General features: G+C 38.8%; 1 protein-coding gene and 1 long non-coding RNA gene across 9 annotated transcripts; both read left to right on the top strand.

The window, feature by feature from the left end:
* LOC131688716 (E3 ubiquitin-protein ligase RNF185-like) lies at window positions 1-23,865 on the top strand. Of its 8 annotated transcripts, XM_058973176.1 has the most exons (5): window positions 1-154; window positions 1,852-2,086; window positions 2,154-2,984; window positions 3,055-3,522; window positions 22,478-22,606. In XM_058973176.1, the coding sequence occupies exons 2-4, from the start codon at window positions 1,878-1,880 to the stop codon at window positions 3,491-3,493; spliced, it is 1,479 nt and encodes a 492-aa protein (XP_058829159.1). In that variant the 5' UTR covers window positions 1-154; window positions 1,852-1,877; the 3' UTR covers window positions 3,494-3,522; window positions 22,478-22,606. The 8 variants fall into 8 exon arrangements, with proteins under 8 accessions (XP_058829159.1, XP_058829157.1, XP_058829160.1 ...); XM_058973174.1 differs by lacking the exon at window positions 1-154 and having other exon boundaries at window positions 1,764-2,086; XM_058973177.1 differs by lacking the exons at window positions 1-154; window positions 1,852-2,086; window positions 2,154-2,984 and adding an exon at window positions 22,985-23,865 and having other exon boundaries at window positions 3,490-3,522; window positions 22,478-22,920.
* On the top strand, window positions 9,672-10,629 carry LOC131688717 (uncharacterized). The gene is made up of 3 exons (XR_009305292.1): window positions 9,672-9,972; window positions 10,076-10,444; window positions 10,531-10,629. It is a non-coding gene; the product is annotated as an uncharacterized LOC131688717 (long non-coding RNA).
* Window positions 23,866-24,196: the final 331 nt, after the last annotated feature.

Raw genomic sequence — 24,196 nt, 5'->3', positions numbered from 1 at the left:
AGAGATGCCAATGACTATTTCTCTGCCGATGAAGATATAGATTCTGAACTCGATGCCTTCTTAAAGTACTACAGAAACATAAACAAGTGCAGCGTTGGATGTGATGCCAATATACATCACGCAATATGGGGTAGCAGAGATATAAATACCAGAGGTGAGTACCTACTAGAATACCTTTGTCAAATGAGGTCAATGTATGCAACAAGGGAGTTGAATTTACGTTTATGAACGCAGTTAGGAGCGAAGCACTGAACATCACGTTATGCAGCGTTTAAATAACGGAAAAGATAGGTCTGGAACGTTTCTGACGATCCTAATCTGTCGGAGCACAGACACATAATGTTCGTCATAGAAGCCAACAAACGCACTGTTGGCAATATGTTGGTTTTGCCATGTAACTTAATTTGATTAGATTAAAAATTGATTCTATGCGTTTAGGAAAATTGGTTTGTATACTCAAATTAAATTAGATTAGGTTTTATAGAAGAATCGAATCTATTTTTGATGGATTTTTGAAGCGTTGTTGTAAATGAAATTACTAATCACCTGATCTAGGTGATCTAGCTAGTGATGTTTTCGGTGCTAGTGCACCAGTGTAGTGAAGTGCACTGGCTTTACACTTTCGCGCAGAAGTATCAATGGAACGTATCCAGTTTGTTGCACTTCTGCTTCGAAAATGAATGCGCAAAACTATACCTCGGTACACATCCATCGAAAAGCCCACACCATAAACTTATCCAGCTGCCTTTATATTGTGTTTATATTGTGTCGTATTGACGTTTAAATTGATAGGCAAACAAATCGTTTTACACTGCGAGGCAACAAACCGCTTCTGAGGGGAGAGCGGTAGTATAAACAGGCGAGATCTCTGTGTACGTCAGATATCTCAATCCTCGTTATACTACACATATTTCATATATTCGCTACCCAAAAAATGTACAGTAAAAAACAAAATCCAAGCGAGAATACGTGGATTGTTTAAAAATTATGTAAGCTTAAGGCAAACTTTAACCCATTATAACCCAGGGGTTTCAAAAAGTGAGCCTAATGCAGTGATATCTTCAATCCTACCAAAAAAAAATGCATTAAAGATTATGGGAAAAATAAAATTACCGCTGAAAATGGTTTTGAGAATGAAAATATCTCGAGCAAAAAATTTCGTACTCTTAAATAAAAACAACAAATTTTAAGTTGTTTGACATATTTCTTCGGATTTTCTGTTAGACAGCACTTCTTTTACGCCTGTAGGAACGTTTTGTCACATAATGGAATTATTAGCACGAATTCCAACAATAAAATTCAATTTAATGTATTGCTTACTTTTCAGCCTCCATTTGCCCCAACTATACACGGTTCAAAAATGTAAATAAAATTATAAAAAATGGCAGTTGTCTTGTTTCCCAATGAAATATGAGGTGCAATAATCCCATTAGTGCAATAATAAAGCAGTTAGATGCAAAAATGCTGCAGTAAATACGCGTTAAACGATGAATAGTTCTGCGTATGAAATTTCATACGCTAGGATATAATGGGTTAAGTACCATGTTTGAGAAGCAACGAAGTCGATTTCAACCGCCAGAAAATTTAAGTATTGAAAACGCCCTCTAGTCGCATGTGTTGTTAGGGGGAATTAGCACAGGCGAGTAGAGTCGAACGTCAAAATATTCGATTCGCCTGATTATGTCCATCCGCCTTTTTCTTCACTGGGGTGCTCGATTGGAATGACACTTAAATCGGTAAACAAAACAAAGAGATATCAACATAATATCAAAATCTTTATGTATACATACTCTATAGAAATTTGATAAATATTTAGCATTGCTGATAACAATATCAATTTGATGGTTTTAGTGTTACAGAATATTTTTCAATAGATTATGCTAGAGACAAAAGATTTCGATTTAACGGGAACTCATCGGGCTAATGATACTGATCGTCCAGTGGAAAACCTTAATCACGTCCTAGTTACGAATGAATCAACCTTTAGCAAAGTTTATAAATCCGATAGCTTAACAGCAAACTCTGGTTCAGTAAATTTGGCGCAATCAACGATCGATTGTACAAGCTGTGATGAATCTGAAGAAAGGTGAGTCAGTTCTTTCATTTAATTCGTGTCCATCAGTTTGATTTTCTAACGGTTCACATACTTTCAGCGATACACGGGACAACGTGCCAAACAGTTTACAGGGTTCTCTTATCTCAACCACCGATTCACCACAGAAACATGAATGTAAACTTTGTAGGAAAATATTCCTTCATAAAAAGAGCCTTATCGAACACGACTGGGTACATCGCGGCGAACGACCTTTTCATTGCGATCTCTGCGATAAGACTTTCGTTAGGAGAAGTAGGCTTCTACTTCATCGGAATATGCACGCTAATGAAAGGCCATACAAGTGCACCATATGCGGTAAAGATTTTCCACTCAGCACTACTCTATCTCAACACATGCGCTTGCATACGGGTGAGCGACCGTTTGAGTGTACCGTATGCGGTAAAGATTTTACACACAAATCTACTCTAACCAGACACATGCGTCTCCATACTGGTGAGCGACCTTACAAGTGCACCGTGTGCGCTAAAGATTATATCTACAGCAAATCTCTGGTCGAGCACATGCGCTTTCATACTGGTGAACGGCCGTTCAAGTGCACCGTATGTGGCAAAGAATATACACACAAACCTACTCTAACCAGACACATGCGTGTTCATACTGGTGAACGACCTTTTAAATGCACTGTGTGCGGTAAAGGTTTTATCCAAGACTTTACCCTTACCGTACATATGCGCCTTCATACGGGGGAACGGCCACACAAGTGCACCATATGCGGCATAGATTTTGTCCAAAAAAACAAGCTGAACGATCATATGCATGTTCATGCGGATGAGTATCGGTACAAGTGTGATGTTTGTGGGAAACAATTCATAGACGGCTATCGCTTGAATCAACATCTGGGCAGCCATGTCGATATCCCGACACAAAAGTGAGTCGGTTCATTACATTTACGCAATGCAGCTGTTCTATAATTTACTTCCGTGTTCTTATGTTTTCAGCGAGAACAAGCTCATATCCTACCAAACACGAGACGACGTGCAAAATAACGAGAATGCTACTAACAGTCTGCAGACAACACCTTCCACCCCACCCATAGATTATCTGCGGCGAAACGAATGCGAGATTTGCGGGAAACGATTCGTTCAAAAGTGCCACCTCGTCGACCACATGCGGTTACATCGCGACGAACGACCTTTTTCTTGTGACGTTTGCGATAGGGCGTTTGCCAAAAAGTATACCCTCACCGAACATATGCGGCTTCATACGGCTGACTATCGATACAAGTGTGATGTGTGTGGCAAAGGATTCAATGCCGTTACTCATTGGAACGAGCACAAGGCCACTCATACCGGTGAGCGACCACACAAGTGTGATATTTGCGGGAAAGGTTTCCTCCGGATTTCCTTACGCAACAAACACCGCGAGGGTCACAAGTAGTGTTCGGGAGTATGTGTTGCTCCATCAAGGTTAGTTAGTGCATGCTAGTACACCGGTATAGTGTGAAAAAAGAGATACATCTGATTACACCCAAATTCGAATGAGCATCGACCTATCGGTGTAATGATTTATGAATTCTTGTGCGTTTTTTTTAAAAAAGACATCTGCAATGAGTTACTCTCTGTTTACTTTCTCTTCTGTTAATAATTCGGTCGCTTTAACATTTATCCTCAACTCTTTGCAAAATACGCTAGTTAAAACCACCGTCTTTCGATCTGTACTGTAAAACCAGTGAAAAGTGTTATAGTGCGCCGTAAAAATCGAAAGATAAAGTAAACAAAGAGAGTAACTCATTGAATAAAAGCTCTAGAATTATACTTTCGCTACCGATAGATGCATAACTGTTGTATGGGATTCGCTATATAAATAAGGCAATTATGTGTACAGATTTCGTGAAATTTTTTGCGTGTGACATTTTACGGCTTCGAAAAAAAAAACAAATTAAACATTTCTGCGTCTTGTAGTAACTTGTTGTGAAAGCATAGAATCTTAGCAAGGTTTCCTAAGGGTAGTCGCATAAAATTTCGATTCGATTTTTTTTTACGTTTCAATACTGTAACAGCAATTAGGCAATCCATGGGACATTTCTGATCAGCTGATTATTTCTTCTGACGTAACTCGGGTGCGATGTTGCACGAAATCACCAATTCGATCCAACATCAAACGAATCAGGCTAACGAAGTATGGTCGTCGGACGGATTATTCTATTCGCAGTAGCAAACTTGTTAACAAAATCCCAGGTGGACGCTGTCTAGGAAGCATTTCGTATCCAACATCAGCTGGACCGGACCTGATTATCACGGTTAAACAGCAATAAATAATACCTTTTACAAATATGTCCACGACTACTACACGAGACATGCGAAACCGCTTACCCTATATTCTCTTTTTGGGGTGAAGTAACCAAAAAACGGGGTCCAAGCCGGTCAAACCATTGGCAGATACCAGGATACATGCCAGTGAACTCGGGTGATTCGTAGTTATGCTGCCTAAGCTCGACCCTCATTAGCAGAAGACAAAAGTTAAGCCCGTACGATATTAAGCCTGTTCTAATGATCCTGCCACTTCTAGTTTTCCGATCTGTTTACTTCACACCCTTGCTCTCACTTGAGTACTCTGGGTCTAATTTTCATAACTTTCCCTGCCCAGTAATCTTTAGTCAATTGAATGTCGTTAAAATGTAAAAAAATATCGATAATTTTATTGTGTAACTTTTAAAGTAAAAGTAATTTTTTTAGATGGAAGCTAAAAAAATATGAAAATGTTGCAATGGATCTCTCGATGTATGCGTTATTGTCTAAAAGTTTTAATAAGAAGCAAACACTCGCGATGGCCGGTTGTATGGCATAATAGACGTTTAGCATAACGGGTTTTTGCATAAAGTCGTTTGGCGTAATGGACATTTGGCATAATGGTCATCGGGAGATTTGGCATAATGGACATTTGGAATAATCCTTATTGAAGGCTCACGGACATTTGGCATAATACTTATTGGGAAGTGAAGGCACATTTATCATAATCAACTTTTGTCAGAAATATGTATATACAAGATGTTTTATTTCGTTTTATGTACAAGGTTCATTGGTCAACAATTAATGTGTTAAGCATTCTTATTTACATTTTGAACCGACGTTCGCTGCTATTCCTGTTATATAGTCCATTAAGTTGTATTGTTTCAAATTGGAAACAATTGTAAAAATCTTCAACTCAGTTTTTTCTTTACCATTATTTCGTTTCCTGTGTGTACCAGCTAGATGAGCCTCAACAAACCCAACCGTTTGCAGCTCTTCCTGTTGAAGCTCTTCAATTATTTTGAAGACTCCTGGCTTCCGATCTACTATTACTCCCCATCGTCGATGGAAGGCTTCAATCTGGTTGGATGTGCGGAGAATATGCGACTTCACGCTTTCGTACACGGGCCATAGCGTTGGAGGAAAGAATGGTTCGGATCTTACCAGCTACCCACTTTTGGCGATTCGTTTAATTTTCCGGAGAAACATAATAGTCTTCGAAGTATTCAAAAAAAAAAGCGTTCAAGTCTGATGGTGTAGAACTTATAATTTCTGTAAAAGCTTCTGGAATTTTCTCCGGCGGGAGAAAAGCAAGAGCTTGCACCTTCTTAAATATATTAAAATTTGCGGATTATTGCTAAATAAGGCAGTCGTTTTCGTTTCTTTAATATGGTCCCACTTATTCTTACTCAAACGAAAAAAACAACCATTGTGCTGCGCTTCCGGAAACTCGAGCTTACACGCGTTTATGACCGAGAAAGCAGACAAATGGTCAGGGCCGCAGGTTGCCATTATTGTCATTAGCTGGCAAAATAAGACCGGTGCAGTTCGGAATGTTCCATCCACAACCCAGTACTTAGCAATTTCCAATCTTTTGAAACCTTCTTTGGTTCCAAATTTTAACGCTCGATTTGAGCCGCTCCAGAAAAATTTCGCGTTGCTAGCTTTGAACTACCCCTTAAATCGTTCGTTGCCAGTCGAATGATTTTGGCAGGTTTGCTGGTACCTTCTCTCGCATGGCGTTTAATAGCAGCCCGGTATTTCAGCTCCACCATAAAGCAAGGGTCGAACTCGTGGCTGTGATCACTCTGTGAAATGATTTGATGGGTACCATCACTTTTTGCCTTTCTCATATAAAGAAAGGCTATGTAATCACTGTAAAAATCGACTTTTTAACCGAGCCCCGGAGGGCCGAGTGTCATACATCATTCGATTCAGTTCGTCGAGATCGGCAAATGTCTGTCTGTGTGTGTATGTGTGTGTGTGTGTCATTTAAACTCACACAATTTTCTCAGAGATGGCTGAACCGATTTTCGCAAACTTAGTTTCATCTGAAAGGTATAACGCTCCCATAAGCTGCTATTGAATTTTTAGTTGGTCCGACTTCCGGTTCCGGAGTTACGGGTTGAAGAGTGCGGTCACACAGCAAATTCCCATGTAAACTGGTACCACCATGATGTTCAAATGATGTAAAACATATCAAAATCGATGTAACATTACTCTAGCTTGCGGATCTGGATCACTAATGATCAATCAAAGCAGCTTTGACCACATTGGCCACCTATGACGGTTCATGACGCCCCCGGGGAACCCACCAAGTTCCTAAGCTACTATCACATCCATTCCCCAACGAATTCTTTACAGATTTTTACAAACTTGATTTCAAATAAAAGATACAATAATACCATGGACTGCTGCTGAATTTCATTCGGTTCTGACTCTTGCTTCCGGAGTTACAGGGGTGTTAGTAAGGATACACTGGAATTTCCCATGTACATCGGTACAATCGTAATACCTCAGAGGTTAAAAACTATTGAAATGGTCAATAAATTACTTCTAATCGCAGATCTTTGAATATATTGTCCACTATCGACGATTCCGGAAGTCCGGTATTCCGGGCATATTCCACAATTAAAGTCATCCCTAGTAACAATTGTGATTTTATGATAGTTTTATAGTCACTGATAAAACTTAGATTACACTTGTAGCGTGCTATAAAGCTTCAATTGTTACTTGGGATCGGTTCTTCGGTAATGACTGAACCGATTTTCTCAAACCAAGTCTCAAATGGAAGGCAAAATATGCAGTTGAGTATTGCGTCGCCGCCCCCCCCCCCCTCCCCCTTACACCTCCCTCCTTCATCACTCCCCTCCCCTTGGACCACCCTCACGCCCGCATTTCCTTCATCCACGCCGTATACCGAAATAAGATGAAGGATTTCTGACGCATCCTCCACTCCCACTCTACTAACCCCCCATTCCCTCCACTTTCAAACCCATTCCACCAACATTTCAAAATATAATCACATGAAGGTAACATTGAACTCATGCTGATTAAGCTAATTAAATATTATTCTTTTGCCTTTCTCATATAGAAAGGTTATGCAATTGCTCCAAAAACCGACTTTCTAACCGAGGCCCGGAGGGCCGAGTCTCATATAACATTCGACTCAGTTCGCCGAGATCGCAAAATATGTGTGTATGTATGTATGCACAGAGAACAGACATCCATGATCGAACAAAAATATTTAAAAAACGTGTGTAAACATTTGAATTAATATACGAAAAACACTAGCGCCGCCGCACCAACCTCTGTGATGTATGTATGTATGTATGTGTGTGTATGTGCGGATTTGTTAACAAAATGTCCACATCGGTTTCTCGGAGATGGCTGAACCGATTTTTACAAACTTAGATTCAAATGAAAGGTATAATATTCTCATAGGTTGCTATTGAATTTCATTTTCAACCGACATCTTGTTCCGGATTACGAGTTGAAGAGTATGGTTACAAAACAAAATTTGTTGATTTGTCCACATTGGTTTCTCGGAATTTTCTGAACCGATTTTGACAAACTTGATTTTAAATGAAAGGTCCATCAGCTGCTGTTGAATTTTGTGTGGATCCGAGTTCTGGTTCCTGAATTACAGGGTGATACGTACGATCGCGCAGCAAATCCCGATTGTAACGAATTCTGCGATGAAAGTAAAAAGGTGAAATTTTTTCCAAAATGTAAACACAACTGTTGAATTTGTAGATCTAGGTAACCAACAGGCATTCAAAGTCTCTTTGGCCACACTGGCCACCATCAACGGATCCGGAAGCATCCAAATTCAGAATAACGGTTATATTGGTTTCTCGAAAATGGCTAAACCGATTTGATCAACTTAGTCTCAAATGAAAGGTGTTGCATCCCCGGAAACTGATATTAAATTCCATCTCCATCCGACTTACGGCTCCGGAGTTACGGGTTGTGGAGTGCGATCACATAGAAAACTCCGATTCAAACCGATACCGCGATGAATGCAAAAAGGTGCTCCTATATATACTTTCCAAGTGTAATAAGAATGAAAGACATTTCCATAATGATATATTGTACGAACCAGCTATTAAATCATAGTTTGGAGAAATGAGAAAGGCACAATTGCACCGCTAGGTAGATTAAAACAGGTTTTTCATTGTGATCACACGAGCGGAACACTTCTTGTCCTGGTAACCCGAAATCGGAATCTGGAAAATTCAAATGGTTAGTTTCTAGGAAACGCACGAACAAACAATCGGAGTGATAGCCCTAATAGTTTAAACCTAGGATAGGATCCGCCAGCTCTGTCTTCTGTTTTTGAACCAATTCTGAACCAGCTCGTGATTGGACGAAAGTGACATAGGCAAACCTTCGGCTTGGAAACTAAAAGTACCAAAGGGCTGCTTGGAAGTGTTGTCATATTGTGATATCAAACATAAAACGACGATTGTTAACCGTGTTGATTTTTTTGTTTTCTCGAGATACCGCTTTCTTTCTATAACATCCGTCTGTAATTATGAAGTGCAGGCATTATTTGGCAGACGAAATCAAACATATTATCCAGAACTGAAATTCCCGAGAGATCCGGTAGCGCGGTTATCGTGGATTCTGTTCTGTGTGCGGAGTAATGCGGAAATGCCTCTTTTCGAAATCAACAGGCTGTGTAGCGTAAGTATGAAAATATTTTGAACATCATGTAAAAATTGTCTTTGTTCCAGTACCGAGTAAATTGGAAGTACTGAGCAAACAGGGAGAAAGTTATCCCGGAAGTCGCTTCTTGTTCTTCCTTTGGTATTATCGATACAGTTGAATTGTACAGTTTTCAACTGAATCGATCATCGGTGTAAATAGGAGAGTGTATTTTCTACTGCTGTTTTCTCCGAAACAATCACATGTAAAAACCTATACATTCCTCCAAAACAAAAATTAAACCTTGCAGAAAAGTAGTTTTAGAATATTTAAAATAAATCCGAACAGAGAAAATTATTCTTGTGACAGAGGTTGCTTGACTCAGAAAGCAACTTACAAAAATGAAGAGGCGTGAAGATATTTTTCGTAATGTCCAACAACGAATATATATTATTTTGTTTTGCTGTATTCCGATGGAAAAAACGTTATGATCGTTTAAATGCGGATATAAAGACTAAATCTTTGATTTTTCCATGAAATTGGTACATAATATAGAATATTTTAATCAGAACAAATATACGACCGAAACAAAACAAATATTTTGGCAACATTGGTCGAGTGGGGGTATGTCGTTTTCAACAGGGATTAGTAAAATATAAGAAGAAGCCAGCTGGCGGATCCTATCCTAGGTTTAAACTAAGAAAATATATTTTGACAACTCTTTATTACTAACAGCGTTATTGTTCTCGAAAAAGAATGGTAATGGGCGACAGGCTTGTTATTTGCTCACACAATGTGCCACAAAGAGCGAAATACACCGATGAAAAATAGAGCAGCACAACAACATTGCGATGTGCAGAACGACCGCACAAAGAAAAACTTTAAATCGAAAGATCTGTGCACTAAGAGCTGCAAAATTTCACACAAAGAGTCACCTTGAAGAGCCACTTTTTAGTGCATCCATTCACTGAAAAACAGGTAGGAAGGCGAATCAAACACTAATTCAGATAAAGATTGATCGAAAAAACGTTTTTAAAATATTTTTTGATGCTTTCTCTGCTTCCGTGCGTGTGGGTCCAAGATTCACACCACGTACTAGCGACTCCGTTAACAAAAAATCATGTCAAAATACGGAGAGGTGAATAGTATTACTGAAGATACTTGGAGGAACTTCTTCTCAGGACTCCGGAACGGCACTCGTGTGGTGAGAATGGGTCCGACAAAACACATTCAAGCAAGCTGCGTCAGCAGGAGCCGATGGACACATGAAAGTTTATTTTAATTTATACATATTGTAAAAATCATAAAAGACCCACGACTCAGTTATGCCAACGCATAGAGCTGTGTCAAATAAACAAGGAAAAAATGAGATGTATCGAATAGTAATTAACCACGTAACCATTAACAACGTAATTTTAAAAAGGAACATCAGTGATAAATTCACGATTAGGTAATTCATAAAGATACCAAACAAATTCTTGGTATAATGTGATTCACACGATTTAAAATAACATTCAGAAATTTGGCTTTTTTCAGCAAAATTATGAATAATCCACTGGAAATGATGAGCCCAATGTACAGGGAAAATTCATCAATGAACAATGCTCTGTACACTTTCCAAAATGTATGTGGTCCTGTCTACACATGGCCCAACTAAATAAAAAAAATTATATAAAAAACTTTGAATTATCATGAGCGACTAAAATTGACTAGATAATCAACAAAGATATGAAGAAGTTAAGCATCGAAGTATTCTACGAACGAATTCTCTTTTCTCGATTTGCGACATTTCTGATCTTCGCTCCTAACTTTGCTTTAGTTGCTGGTCTCTTTCGCTTTGCCTTTTGTTTACCAGTCATGTTTACTTCTTTCGTATCCGGTTCTATCTATAGTCTGTAAAGACTTCAATATTGCTGCTTCACTTTCCTTCTCTACATTTGGTTCATTTTTGATCATCATTCTCATTCCTTTTCAATTTCCTTTCCAAAAGCTGACAGCCTGATCCTCTGACACGCTCGCTCCCGGTTGTATATCAACCAATCGTCTTCTGTTTGGAAGAGACCGCTCCGATTATTTTCCAAATCCTTCAGTAACTGAATCAGCTGCTCTGATAATGAGTTTTCACTTGTTACTCTCCGTATCTGCTGATCACCGGGAATCCGCTTCAAAACTTCCTGTCTGCTCAATGGAAAAATACTTGTGGCCTTAAAACCAGCAATCATGTTCCGCTCGTTTTTTGATTCAATTGCTTGGAAAGGTTTTTTAAAAGTCGCGGGAACCAATGTTTCGGAATGCAACCCGTGTATTGTTTTTTCCATTGTTCCAACGTAGTTTTCCATGCCTTTTTGAATGGCCGAAAATAAGCCACATTTAGATGAGTTGCATTGGGCGGTAAAAACGCAATTTGATTTGGTTTCATACCAATCTTCAACAACCGTGGTATCGAACCAACCTGAAAATAAAAACAGAACGTTAGAAAATGTAAATACAATCGTCCGTAACTAATCATTAACCAGAACTAATTCGGTTGTACTGGCACTTTACCTAATAGTAAGTAAACCGTATTGTTTACATTTTTTAGGTGAATTTTACCTCTGTGATTAGGTTTTTTCTACCCAGCGAGTCAGTTCTATCCACGAACTTTAAACTTAACGTTGGGTGAAAAAAAGATGTGTTTTTGTGTGATAGCTTTCAAACGAAAAACTCCAAAAATAAAGTAAGACTATTAAATTAATATACATAATTCATGATTAATATAGATTTTGCATTTTACTAGGCATGTACATATATGTAGTTGAAGGAAAGAGGATTTTCAGAATTTTCCACGGAAACTCCTGAAGAAAAGTTTTTAAGGCCTTCTTTTATTTAGAGGAATTTACCGAGAATCGAAATGGTAGGACAATACATCCTCAGGTAAGTCTATTTTAGTTACTTAATAATAATCCGCACTTTACTACACCCGTAAATCTCACTGAAAAATCGTTCTTTCCGTTGAGTGATTTTCACCTAACGGTTAGTTAATACACAGCAACTCAAAAATCAGTTATGCTCTTTTACTTATTTTTGACTTCCTGCATGGAAGGCCTTAGTTGGGTTGAAAGTACGTAATATTCAGTACTTTTTTGGTGGCGTGTAGGGTGGAAGTACTTTTCCCCTGGCAGTACCAGCAAACATAACTGAGTAGGAAGTTTTTGAATGGTGTAATACATTTTCGACGTGCTGGCCTCTTCTGACGATAACCTTTTTGGATTCCGGATCATCTGCACAGTTCGTCTCATCATAGTTTATTATGTTTTCAGGTGGAACGTTATCCAGAGTTTTTGCCATATTGTCAAAATATTGGTTTACAATCTCATAATTCACTTTGGCTCGATTTCGCTTGATGTTCTCGGTCCATCGAGTATTTATATAACTTGAATATGCTTTTCTAATCATATATATATTGACCTCGCTGGGTTCAAATTTATTGGATATCACTGAGGTTTAACATGAACTTTGTGTAACATTCATATGTATTCATATAAATTCCACACAAAGAATTGTGATATGATTCATATGACAAATCTAATAAATACAAAAGATATTTTCATTGTAGTGTAGAATCGGTTGTGTCACTCCCGGACAAACCATTCGGAATTTAATTCGGAATCCTGAATGGAGTCAGTATGGATTCCAACTCAAATGCAACAACCGATTCTGAAACCGATTGAGTCGGAATTGGTTATTGAATTTGAGTTGGAATCCATACTGACTCCATTCAGAAATCCGAATCGGTTCCGGAATGAGTTTAACTGGGTTGGAGCCGGAATGCTAACTCAAACCAGCCGGAATTTCGGCTCATTTCCGACGGAGCTTTACTGGGATATTGCCTCTACTGTAACATGACTGAAAGACCAAAGACGTTAAATCATTCGTCATTTAAGTCATGACTGACATTCGCTGTCATTCTGAAAGGAAAGTTTTTTTATTTATAAGCTCATTATTATTGAACAGTAATACAGTATACATGATAAAATTTACAAATAAATTGAGCAAGTATCCATACCCACAGTAAACGGAAAGTGAACACCCATTTTCAAGAATTAGCAGTCGATTCTGGTTTTGACAAAGGATATTTTGCAGTAAAATAAGTGACGTTTCCACCTGTTTCAGAAAAAAACACGTACGTACTCTATCTGCCTGCATGTTTGGTGCAAAATCCAAAACGCAAAATATTTTGTGAGATTCCAGACGTGGGCACATTTTGAACAAAACATTCATGAGAAATTATGTTATTATACTGTGTTTGAGCTAACGTACTCCAGTGACAGTAGAGAGTTAGGATTTGAGTGAGTTAATACAAGAAGTAGTCAACAGTGAGTATTTTTATGGTTCATGCATATTTGGCGAAGGAATTAAGGACATTGATAAAAATTTAAAGGTTGTTTGCGCTTGTTGTAATTATGACTTAGATGATTAGCTGGCGAGACAAGTTTCACCTCTGTTTCTAGTAGTTATTTTAATGTCTACGTCTTGTCGAGGTACCTTTGTGCAGAAGTGGCGTGTGGAGAAGTACAAGACAGGGTGTTGACCTTCAGCACAGGTTTTAACTCCTTGGCTTATAGAAGTCTATCTACAGTGACAGAGTCAGTGCTAAGCTGGTAGAAAACGATGTATTTTCAAGGTCGATTTTCTCCTGTTCTGTTTTCGAGTCATCGTCGCTAATATTCAATTTGATTAAATCTAACAAGCAACCAACCGATAGCAACATCGTAAGGCGATCGATTTACGTCACGCAGGCGTACGGAAAGGTGGGGCAAGATGATTGGTCTGAAAACTGGAAGTTTTTCAGAGCATAGATGATCAACTTATAAATTTTGTATTAATTAACAGAATGCCAATGTCTGTCGGATGTCGGTCCTTGCAAATTAAGCAGGAACGATATCTGCTGACTAATTTCAATCGGAAACTCAGTTTCCCCTCTTTAACTTGTAGAGCGTGTTGGGCACTGGCGAGAAAGAGAGACGCAAATTGGCGATAAATGTATGACGTGGTAGTTATTTAGTTCCATTATCTTGCTGTTTGGAGTCGAAGGTGGTGTGATCGTGATAAGCAATTAGGCTAAGTCACAACAATGTGCGCTAACAAGAAGAACCATAACAAAATAATCCTCTAACAAGTCAAGGTTCACAGGTAGCCACTACTTGATTTGGCGGAAACAGTAGATCCGATAAGTGTTCGATGTTTGTAAACTGTGCGTGCCACAAATGCTACGTGGATTCAAAGTCATCCAATGTGACTGATTGTTGAGTACCTATGAAAAAATGCTAGCTAGCAACGTTCGTGGTACGCTTGTTTTTTTTCTGCTCATTCCTGCGAGTTAGAAAATGGACTCGCACAGATTGTGTGATTTTTTTCGACCTTCATAAGCTAGAATATTCACGTACATCGTAGGTTAGGCTTTCGTAGGTTTTCCGACGAACATTGATTATGAGATTAGGAACATCATATTTTTTGTGAGATGAATTACTGAGACTAAGGAAAATCCTTTTATCAGGAAAAGGATAAATGTTATGTAAAGTTTTATTTATTTATTTATTTAATTTATTCAATGAACTTAAGACCTATGTCTTTTATGTTCTGGTTATAAATGATAGGAAGAAGCGTTTCTAAAAATATTATTTATAACCAAAAATTTAAATTAAATGAAAAACTAACATTTACACACAATTTAGATGCTCCATATATTCCCTTTTGAACCCTACTAAAGAGTTTTTATTCTATAATGCACTAGGTAACAAATTCCAAAACGCAATACCTCTCACAAGTAATGAATTAGAATAGTAACAAGTTCTGCAACGGGGAATGTGATTCTTTTTTCCTCTTTGGCTTCTCAAAGGTACAAAGTTTTGTAGAAGATAGGCCGGACACTTTGTTGTAACGATGTTGCGTACTAATATTACAGTGCGACACTTTGCAAAATTGGCAAACGAACATCCAATCAAAGCAGGTTGAAATATTATACTTGAATATCTATTAATATTGAAAAAAAAAATCTACAACAGCAGTTCAGAGCTACTTTTAATCTATTTAAAATAATGGCTGTTGCTTGAGTGAGAATAAAATCAGAATAGAGAAAATGTGGGTAGATTAGGCTTTTGAATAAAAACAATTTTGTTGACGAATTGAGTAACCAAGCTTTAAATCGAAGGGTTCTCAAGGATGCATATATTTTACCGCATTGTTTAGCAATGAAAGAATCCCACTCAAATTTTTTTTTTGAATTGTTACACCCAAACTGCAAACGGTATCTGAAAATTGAACCTGATTGCCGTCGATGAAAATATCTGGTTTAAAAGCATCACGTTTCGAACGAGAGATAAATATTGCTTGCGTCTTACTACTATTCAGTATAAGAGAATTATCACCGGCCCATTGAAAAATTCTATTTAGATTCCTGTTTATAAGATCTGAAACTTGATCCCGGCTCATGTTCGAACAATCAAAATAAATTTGTACATCGTCGGCGAACATATGAACACCACACCCGTATAATTTGAATGGCAAATCGTTAATATATAACGAAAACAGTAAAGGACCAAGAACAGATCCTTGTGGTACACCTGATACAATTGGCAGCAATTCGGAAAAACTACTATCGATAAAAACTGTCTGCTGACGTCTTGTTAAATATGAACGAATTAGTTCAACAGCATTACAGTTAAATCCAAAATTATTTTTCAATTTCTGACACAAATGCTTTAGAAAAATCGAGCAGAATAAGAACGACTGATGATTTCTTATCTAGAATAACACCAATGTCATCACATACCTTAATCATAGCTGTTTTACATTAGAAAATAATTAATTGCAGACTTGTCTGTGGCTATGTTTACAATTCAATATTAATTCTGCAAAAGGGCCATGTTCGGGATGAGAATTTGTCTAGATCCGGTCGTCCTCAACAAAGCATTGAAAATGCCAAATCTACAATTCGTGACGTTGGACGAGACTCTTCCAGAACTGGGGAAACCAAACGTTGTTTCCACAGTCGAGCCAAGCAGCAAATAACCTACTTTTTTGACACAGTTCGGTCGACATCAGTGGACTCGTTTCCCATTTGGCATTGCCTCGGCCCCAGAAAATTTTCAGCTTAGACTACAAGAAGTTATCCAAGGTTTGAAGGGTGTCGAATGTATCGGTGATTATCTGCTTGTGTACGAAGTGGGATGATATTCTGATTTCTCACAATGAAAACTTGGAGAAGCTTCTGTGTCGATTGGAGGAACATCAACTAGTCAAAACTAAATTTGTGTGAAAGATCGGACGAACCAAGGACTGGAACCAGATGAAGCGCAAATATCAGAGAGTAAAGATTTTGCAAAACCAATAAACCGCAAGGAAGTGCATCGTTTTGTTGGAATCGTCACCTACCTGGGACGCTCAATTAGAAACCTTAGCGACAATTTATCAAACTTACGTAAACGTATTTCGGAATCTGTGCCTTGGAAGTGGACTTCAATGGAAGAAAACCAGTTTAGTAATGTAAAATTACTAGTCAGCGGCCTGAAAATATTACGTTATTACAACATGAATCAACTGCTGACTATAGAGTGCGACGCAAGCAGCATCGGAGTTGCCGTTTTCGAGAAGGACGGCGTCATAGGATCGTCAACGACCTTTACGGGCAACCAAGAGAAATTACGTGCAAATAGAAAAGGAGTTTCTAGCCATACTATTATGGTTGAGGAACGTTAAATGTGGGATGCATGGTTGTGTCAGATTCGACCAAAAGGTAGTTGTGAATCCAAAACCAACCGTCAGGACACATCACAAGCCTCACCTGAACGTGTTTAAAAACCTCTTCAGTCAGCACCTCATCGGTTACAGCACATGTTACTCAATTTACAGCGATACATTTCTATAGAGTAGGGGAGACTGAGGAGACTTGATCCCCTTTTTTATTTTTCAATCCAACTCCGTGGAATGATAAACAAAACTATGCATTTTTTGTAGTTTTATATTGTTTCTAGGGTTGCCTGATAATCCTTAAAAAATTACATAGAAATATTATACTGGACATGAGCTATGAGCATTTCTGGAAAACAACAAAATATGAAAAATTCTTTGATTAGTGGAGACTCGATCCCTAATTTGGGGACACTTGATTATTTTTCGAAAACGTGTTTAAGAGAGCATGTAGGGTAATAAGCCTATTTTTGCCCTGTTTCTATTATCTTCCTACCCATCTGAAGCCTTTGGTTAGAGCAGCGTCTGCCATTTTTGCACAACGCATTGACTCAAATGGTGTTGCGATAATTGGGGTACTCGATTAGCGTTTTTGTTGCACTCAAACAGAAGATTCTCACCATTCTCAAGACAATGTTGTTATTATATTGGCTCCTAATAGGAGGCGAATGACCTTAAGGCTAAAACCTCTATAATCGATATAAAAAATGGCTCCTAATAACAAAGCAAAGAAGCTGAAATAATAAAATTAATAATGGAATGATGTGGCACCTTCCCTAATAGGGTATAATAGGTACCTAACCACATTCAATGTTATGAATGCATTGAGGTATTGATTAAATTATTGTGATTAGATATTGTTATTTTTGTTACTACATATTACGCATCTCTCACCTGATTTTTTCTTACGAATTCCCCAAATTATTTGAAAGCTGTCGGTATTATGGTTGAGGAACGTCAAATGTGGGATGCATGGTTGCTAAGTATACTGTAGTAAACAATTACAGTTAAGTTTCTGTATGATGAAGCGTTCATTTTGACAATTTTTTGTTATTTTATGACAACAATGACTTCAATTGTTCTGGTGTGAATTTGGTTATTTTCAGTAGTGTGTATTAAGCATGGCAAAGGGGATCAAATCTCCACGAATTTGAAGGGATCTAGTGAACCCATAGTATCTATTTCAGCAAACTTTAGTACAAATATAGTTGAACAAAAAAATCAGCTCAATCATAACGTATTCATATAATTGATATTCTCCTGTAATTCTGTATGCAAAAGTATAGTATGTAGTGGGTGACTTTATCATTTGTATATAATGTTCAATTCGTGCATTCGATTCGACTCATTCGGATTGGATAAATGAAGGTACGATTAATTTACCGACGCACATCAATCATCTATTCCCGGTCACCATAGCATGAGAAACTTTTAACGGAATGCAATTGTCGTTAATAGTAAATATATATTATTTTCTGGCATTAAGACGATTCCAGTTAGCTTTATTGCATGTTAAATGTGTGTTGTTCAAATAATACTCAATAATAATACTAACTCTTCTCTTTATTTCATTTTGTTTTATTTATTTTCGGTCTCATGCATCACATTCCTATGATGACCCTCTCCGAGTTCATTCATCAAAAAAGGGTAACATTGCTGCCAACAATGACTATTCGCTTCCATCAGACGTCGCCAGGTTTTAGAAGAATTGAGATGTACTCTCATACTCAATTGAATCAGATAAGTAGGAACGACCAAAAACTGCAAGTAGCATATTACACATGTCTTATTTTAACACATTAAATATTATTTGTATTAACTTATTATTTACAGATAACACACATATTTCAACACACAACACTTCCCATACACACGTAAACATTCAAATTTGCAAATATGCAAATGCTCGACAGGTGACTGGGCCAAGTGCATTCACTCGTAGGATCTATCATTTCGATGATCGCCTCGATTCTACGAAACCAGTGCACAATTAAGCTGACATAAGCTAGTCTTGTCTGGTGAATGCATGTAACCTGGAAGCCCCAGACACGACAGGACGAGACGGACAGATGACGGACTGGACTCGACGGGGCCTAGTTCAGAGTTTTAGGCATTCTTCAATGCACGGCTAGCGACCTCAAAAAAAAATCGTATCGTGATAAACGTAGTTTTTCGTACTAGTGTACAACTGTTATGTGCTAGTCATATGTCAATCTATGTATGTATTCGTCTGAGTATTTGTGACAGTTGGGTCTGGGAATGGATGCAGAACTGACGTTGGATTAATTAGGGTAAAATAAATTTACCGACGCACGTGAGTCATCCATTCCCGGCCAGCATAGCATGATGAAAGTCTAACAGCATGCAATTGTCGTTAATGATAAATATACAACATTTGCTGCATTTAGACGAGTTTGATGGCATGTTACATGTGTTTTTCTATTCTACTTCATTAGTCTGTTTCTTTTGCACATCTATTAGTTTGCTTTTCCATTATTTATGTATACCAAAATAGTATTGTTCAATTTATGCACTTCTAGTCAAGCTCTTTGCATCTTTTTTCTTTATTCGGCATGTTATGATTCCTTTTATTAGTATATCTCTACTATACGCTATCTATACTCATATCGGTACAAACGCTCGTGTTCTTCGCGATAACACAAACCTGGCCACAAACGCGACCATGTAATTGCAATAATCCACATATACTTACGCCCGAGATTTCGCCTACATGAAGACACCCCGGTAGTTAAGTAAACCTAGCATCTTTAAACTTCCAAACGCGGTCTCAAACATTAACCCACCACTGACATGACCTGGAACTCAAGTGATATGGGGAAACGGACTACCATCTGTACCATACACTAAAAATTAAGCATCAGATTCACGGTCCGCGCGCGATCCAACAAGAATAGACGCTACATCATTATAAAATCAAAATTATACACGCGAAGTCACATACACGTGACAAACACGTTAATATACAAATGCTTGAGCCCTTCGCGACCGTCCCCGGCACCTACACCCGCGATCTCGTAAACATGATAACATCCCGGTAATAAAGTAAATGTCTCAGCTCCTATAAATTTTCAAACGCGGTCTCAATCGTGAACGTAAAAACTCGCGGTCGCACGAACATGATTCGGTCACTTCCGGATGTTTCTATCCTTGATATCAGCAGACTAGGTCCATGCCTTCAATTGGATCAATTAAAAAAAGAAAGCTCTCATATCCACTGGACACCATGTTACATGGCGACATGACCGAGGACTCTAGTGATATGGGGTAGGTTACTCCCTGTCAGAATGTGAATTGTACACCAAAAACTATCAGAATGACGGTCCGCGCGACCATCCAAGAACGCACGCGTATATAGAAAATGCCACACGGTTACAAAATCCAGTCTTGTATACGCGAAGTCACATGAACGCGAGCACACGTGACAAACACGTTAACGTACGAACGCTTAAGCCCTTCGCGATTAACAACGCACACTTACGTTCGCGATCGCGCAAACTTAATAACACTCCGGTAATAAGGAGAACGTTTTAGCACTTACGAAGTTTCAAACGCTGTCTCAAACACGAACCTACAAACGTCCGTTTTCGCGCGCTCATGAATCGATCACTCTCTGTCTTAATAACTTAGGTCCATACATTCAGTAGAACCAATCAAAAAATAAAGCTCATCCACTGGACAACACGCATGGCTACATTACCGGGCACTCTAGTGATATGGAAGATCTCACACTCTTTTAGCATCTTAGCAGTACACCAAAAAATAAAGTATTATATTAACGGTCCGCGCGCGATTATCTAAGAACACGCGAATATACCAAAGGCACACGGTTATAAAATAGAATTCATACACGCGAAGTTACATACACGTTAGTACACGCGACATACAAACGCACACGCGATCGAACACGTTAATGTACAAATGCTCGAGCTCTTCGCGATGATACACGCGATCGCGAGTCCCTACGCACGCACATACTTGAAGCGTACAATGAATATCATATTCAGAATCACGGCCCGCTACAATTGACCTAATGCAGTGTTTTAGTGGGCGACATTGCCTGTCTCGTCTGCAAATTGTAGTATGTGATTCTGACGGGGAGCCATTCCGAGAACCTAGCTCTACAGCTCCAGTAGGACAACTCTCGAAAAAATGGGTTTTTGAACTCAAACGGAACGAAAGAGGGGAACTAGTCAAGCACAAAGCCAGAATAGTAGCTCAAGGCTATACTCAGCGTGAAGGTGTCGACTTCAGTGTCATTTATGCAACAGTAACGAGCCATGTATCACTGCGTGTGTTTCTCGCCGTTGCAACAAACAAGAATCTTCATGTCCATCATTTTGATGTGAAGACTGCTTATCTGCACGGATTCCTCGGCGAGGAAATTTTCATGAGACAGCCGCCAGGATACGAAAAGGCCGGTGATCCTAAAGATCGGCAATCAACATCAGGATTCGTTTTCTTCTTTGGAACGATTTCGGATCGTTTCAATGAACGCTCGTATTTGGTCACCGTAGAAGGAACCGATTATCGTCGCTCGTTGGTACACTTGAAGCCGCGTAAGGAACCTTTTTCGGTGCCAATCCACAATCAATTCGCCGACCTGTCTAGAAAGTATCCGTACAAAATGAAAACAGTATCCAACTCGAACAACCAGAACTAAATTAAACAGGTGATCAAACTGAGCAGTGACAGTCAGTAGCACCAATGGGAGAAAAAGGTCTGATGCAGTGTACGCCTACTGCGATGACAAATTACAATCCGCAAACAGTGCCGCCATATTCGAAGCCCAAAGGGTTTCAAAGGGTTGCACTAACGCAATGATATCTTTTTAAAGGACAGAGAGTATGTTGCAATATTGATATGCCCTTTTCAGATTTAGTTTTAAGCCATCTTCATCTTGATATAGTTTTAGTGTGTACCAATAAGCTAACAGGAAGTGGAGAGCAATATTCATTCTCGCATAGCTGTTCACGCTGTACGGCTCAGAGAATAGAGTTAATGTTACCATTGATATTGCGTTTTGAATGAAAGAATAAAACAGTTGCGATGTACACTGCATCATCCAAAATAATTGATAAACGTCAGCACGGATTTGTAAAAAGACGCCGCACAACATTGTTGTTATGAAACTGCAGCGACTAGGATTTCCTCCGTAGATAACCAGGTGGATACAACGTTATCTTTCTGAACTGAACTGATCAGCTTTTGTTAGAATGGGCACCACTCGCTCAAGCGTCTTTGAAACGCCAACCGATGTCCCCCAAGGAAATCACCTAGGGCCGCTTATCTTTATCTTATTCATCAACTATCTCTGCACTCGCATCAAGTCTGGAAAACTGCTCTACGCTGATGATCTGAAAATTCAATTACTTCGGGGCTCGATTCACAATAGAATTAAGTGTAATCTGTACGGTATCTACCGAAGACAAATAAATAAACAATGATCACCGGTATTTGCATAACAAACTTTTTGATTTGTTGTAACAAGCCATGCGTGCGGTTCAGCAATGTCGTCTTCATGGGGGGTCATATTTTAATCCAAACCAAACCTCGATATTGCTTTTGATCGTAGAATCATGTGCTTTAATTCTGAAATTGTAGTCATGGTCCAAGTTAAGTACGTTGGACTAATTTTTGACTCAAAACACAACGGTTCACCCCAAGCCGGAACCTATGAGCATTCAATCGCCCGCACCAATAACGAAATTTTATTTTCAAACATTCTATTCGCCAGATAATCAAAACCAACTCTGCCATGGCCTCAACCGTTGACCGTAACCCATCCCATCCGATACCTACGGCACCCAGTCTCGAGGATCTAAACTCAGCATCGACTTCAGCCGCATCCACTGGCAGTAGTAGCTCGGAGCCACCGAAGGAAGCGCCGGAAACAGACAGCCACAGCGGTAGCAACAGCACTAGCAAGGGTGGCAAATCAAAGGTCAATCTCGAAAATGAAGACGAGGACAAAAAGGATGATTCCGTGTTCGAGTGTAACATTTGCTTGGACACGGCAAAAGATGCAGTGGTTAGCATGTGCGGTCATCTGTTTTGCTGGCCCTGCATACACCAGTGGATGAATGGGTATCGCAATACGTGTCCAGTTTGCAAATCATCAATTAGCAAGGAAAAGGTCATCCCCCTGTATGGACGAGGCGGAAGCAAGGAAGATCCAAGGTATGATAATCATCTAACAAACAATCAAATGATCGGGACGTGATGTTTGTTTTTTTATATGTAGAAAAACTGTTCCACCACGACCGGCCGGTCAGCGCACTGAACCGGAACAACCACAAGGATTTCAGGGCTTCACCGGGGATGGCGGGTTCCACATGTCGTTCGGAATAGGAGCGTTCCCGTTTGGGTTTTTCACATCGACACTGAATTTTGGAGATTTTCGTGGCAATGCACCACACGAGAACACACGCGACTACGATGAGGATCAGTTTCTGTCGCAGATTTTTCTTTACGTTGCACTAATTTTTATGGCATGGCTAGTGTTGGCCTAAAAGCTACAGATGAATCGCAGATCGGCGGGGACGATAAAATTTCTAGGATGTGGATGTTTTGTGATAATGAGAATAGAAAATATATTTTACTATACTGAATGAGAGCAAAATGTTTTGATACGAAATCAACCTCACGAGTCAGTGTGAATTTTAAATTAGAATTGTTTAACTATACATTTGGGTATTAGAAACATGTGTAGAGGTTGCTATAAAAACTATCCTCGGGTTCAATATTGCCCTATCAACTGCTACAATCGTGGAGGTTATATTAAAGCTGGTATTAAACGGAAGTTTTTTTCTGAGTGTGGTTTACCAGTTGCATGTTTTAGTCGTTGCCCTGTAAATTATTGCAAGTCTATCTATCTATTCCTAAATGAGACTACCATGCGATTGTGGGTAGGGCATATCTTATGTTTTAAATGTTCTTATTTTCATCTGCACCTGTGCGTTACAGAAGAGCTGTAAAAGACAAAATACATACAAATTTTACGTCACTGTTGTGATTTATATGTAAAGGGAAAGCGCGATGTTCACTGTTGTATAACCGACTAAAAGCTCAGACGTTTTATGTTACGCCAAGAATAAATATAAAAGTGCAATCAATATTCAACAATTGTTTTTCGTTTCTCCAATGTTAATTTTCCGAACTTAGTCCGAATGAATTGCTGATCTCTAGGTAGTAAAAAATTGAGCCGTCATTATTTGATATTTATCCGTCCTTTCCCAACGATCCTCACCCAAAATGTATAATAGTTTCCTGTTTCCGATAAATCAATTATTCGTGCCGTTGTCGTTAGCCCTCCGAAGGCCGCGATAATCAGCCGGTATTACATGAACAAATGTGCTTTGCATTCTCCATAATTACAGCCAAATTCAAGAGCAACCGAATTCGATCGTACAAAATTCATTCGAAAAATAAATCTGTCGCAATACAGCATAATTCT

Source organism: Topomyia yanbarensis, chromosome 3, assembly GCF_030247195.1.
Source record: "Topomyia yanbarensis strain Yona2022 chromosome 3, ASM3024719v1, whole genome shotgun sequence".
Classification (NCBI taxonomy): Eukaryota; Metazoa; Arthropoda; class Insecta; order Diptera; family Culicidae; genus Topomyia; species Topomyia yanbarensis.
The sequence above is the reverse complement of the archived record's forward strand: the minus strand, read 5'-3'. Positions and strand labels throughout refer to the sequence as shown.

Coding starts and splice junctions, on each gene's coding strand:
- LOC131688716 (XM_058973176.1), top strand. CDS start 1,878: ATGCTAGAGACAAAAGATTTCGATTTAACGGGAACTCATCGGGCTAAT. Junction 2,087..2,153: donor TGTGATGAATCTGAAGAAAG/GTGAGTCAGTTC, acceptor ACATACTTTCAG/CGATACACGGGACAACGTGC. Junction 2,985..3,054: donor GTCGATATCCCGACACAAAA/GTGAGTCGGTTC, acceptor TTATGTTTTCAG/CGAGAACAAGCTCATATCCT.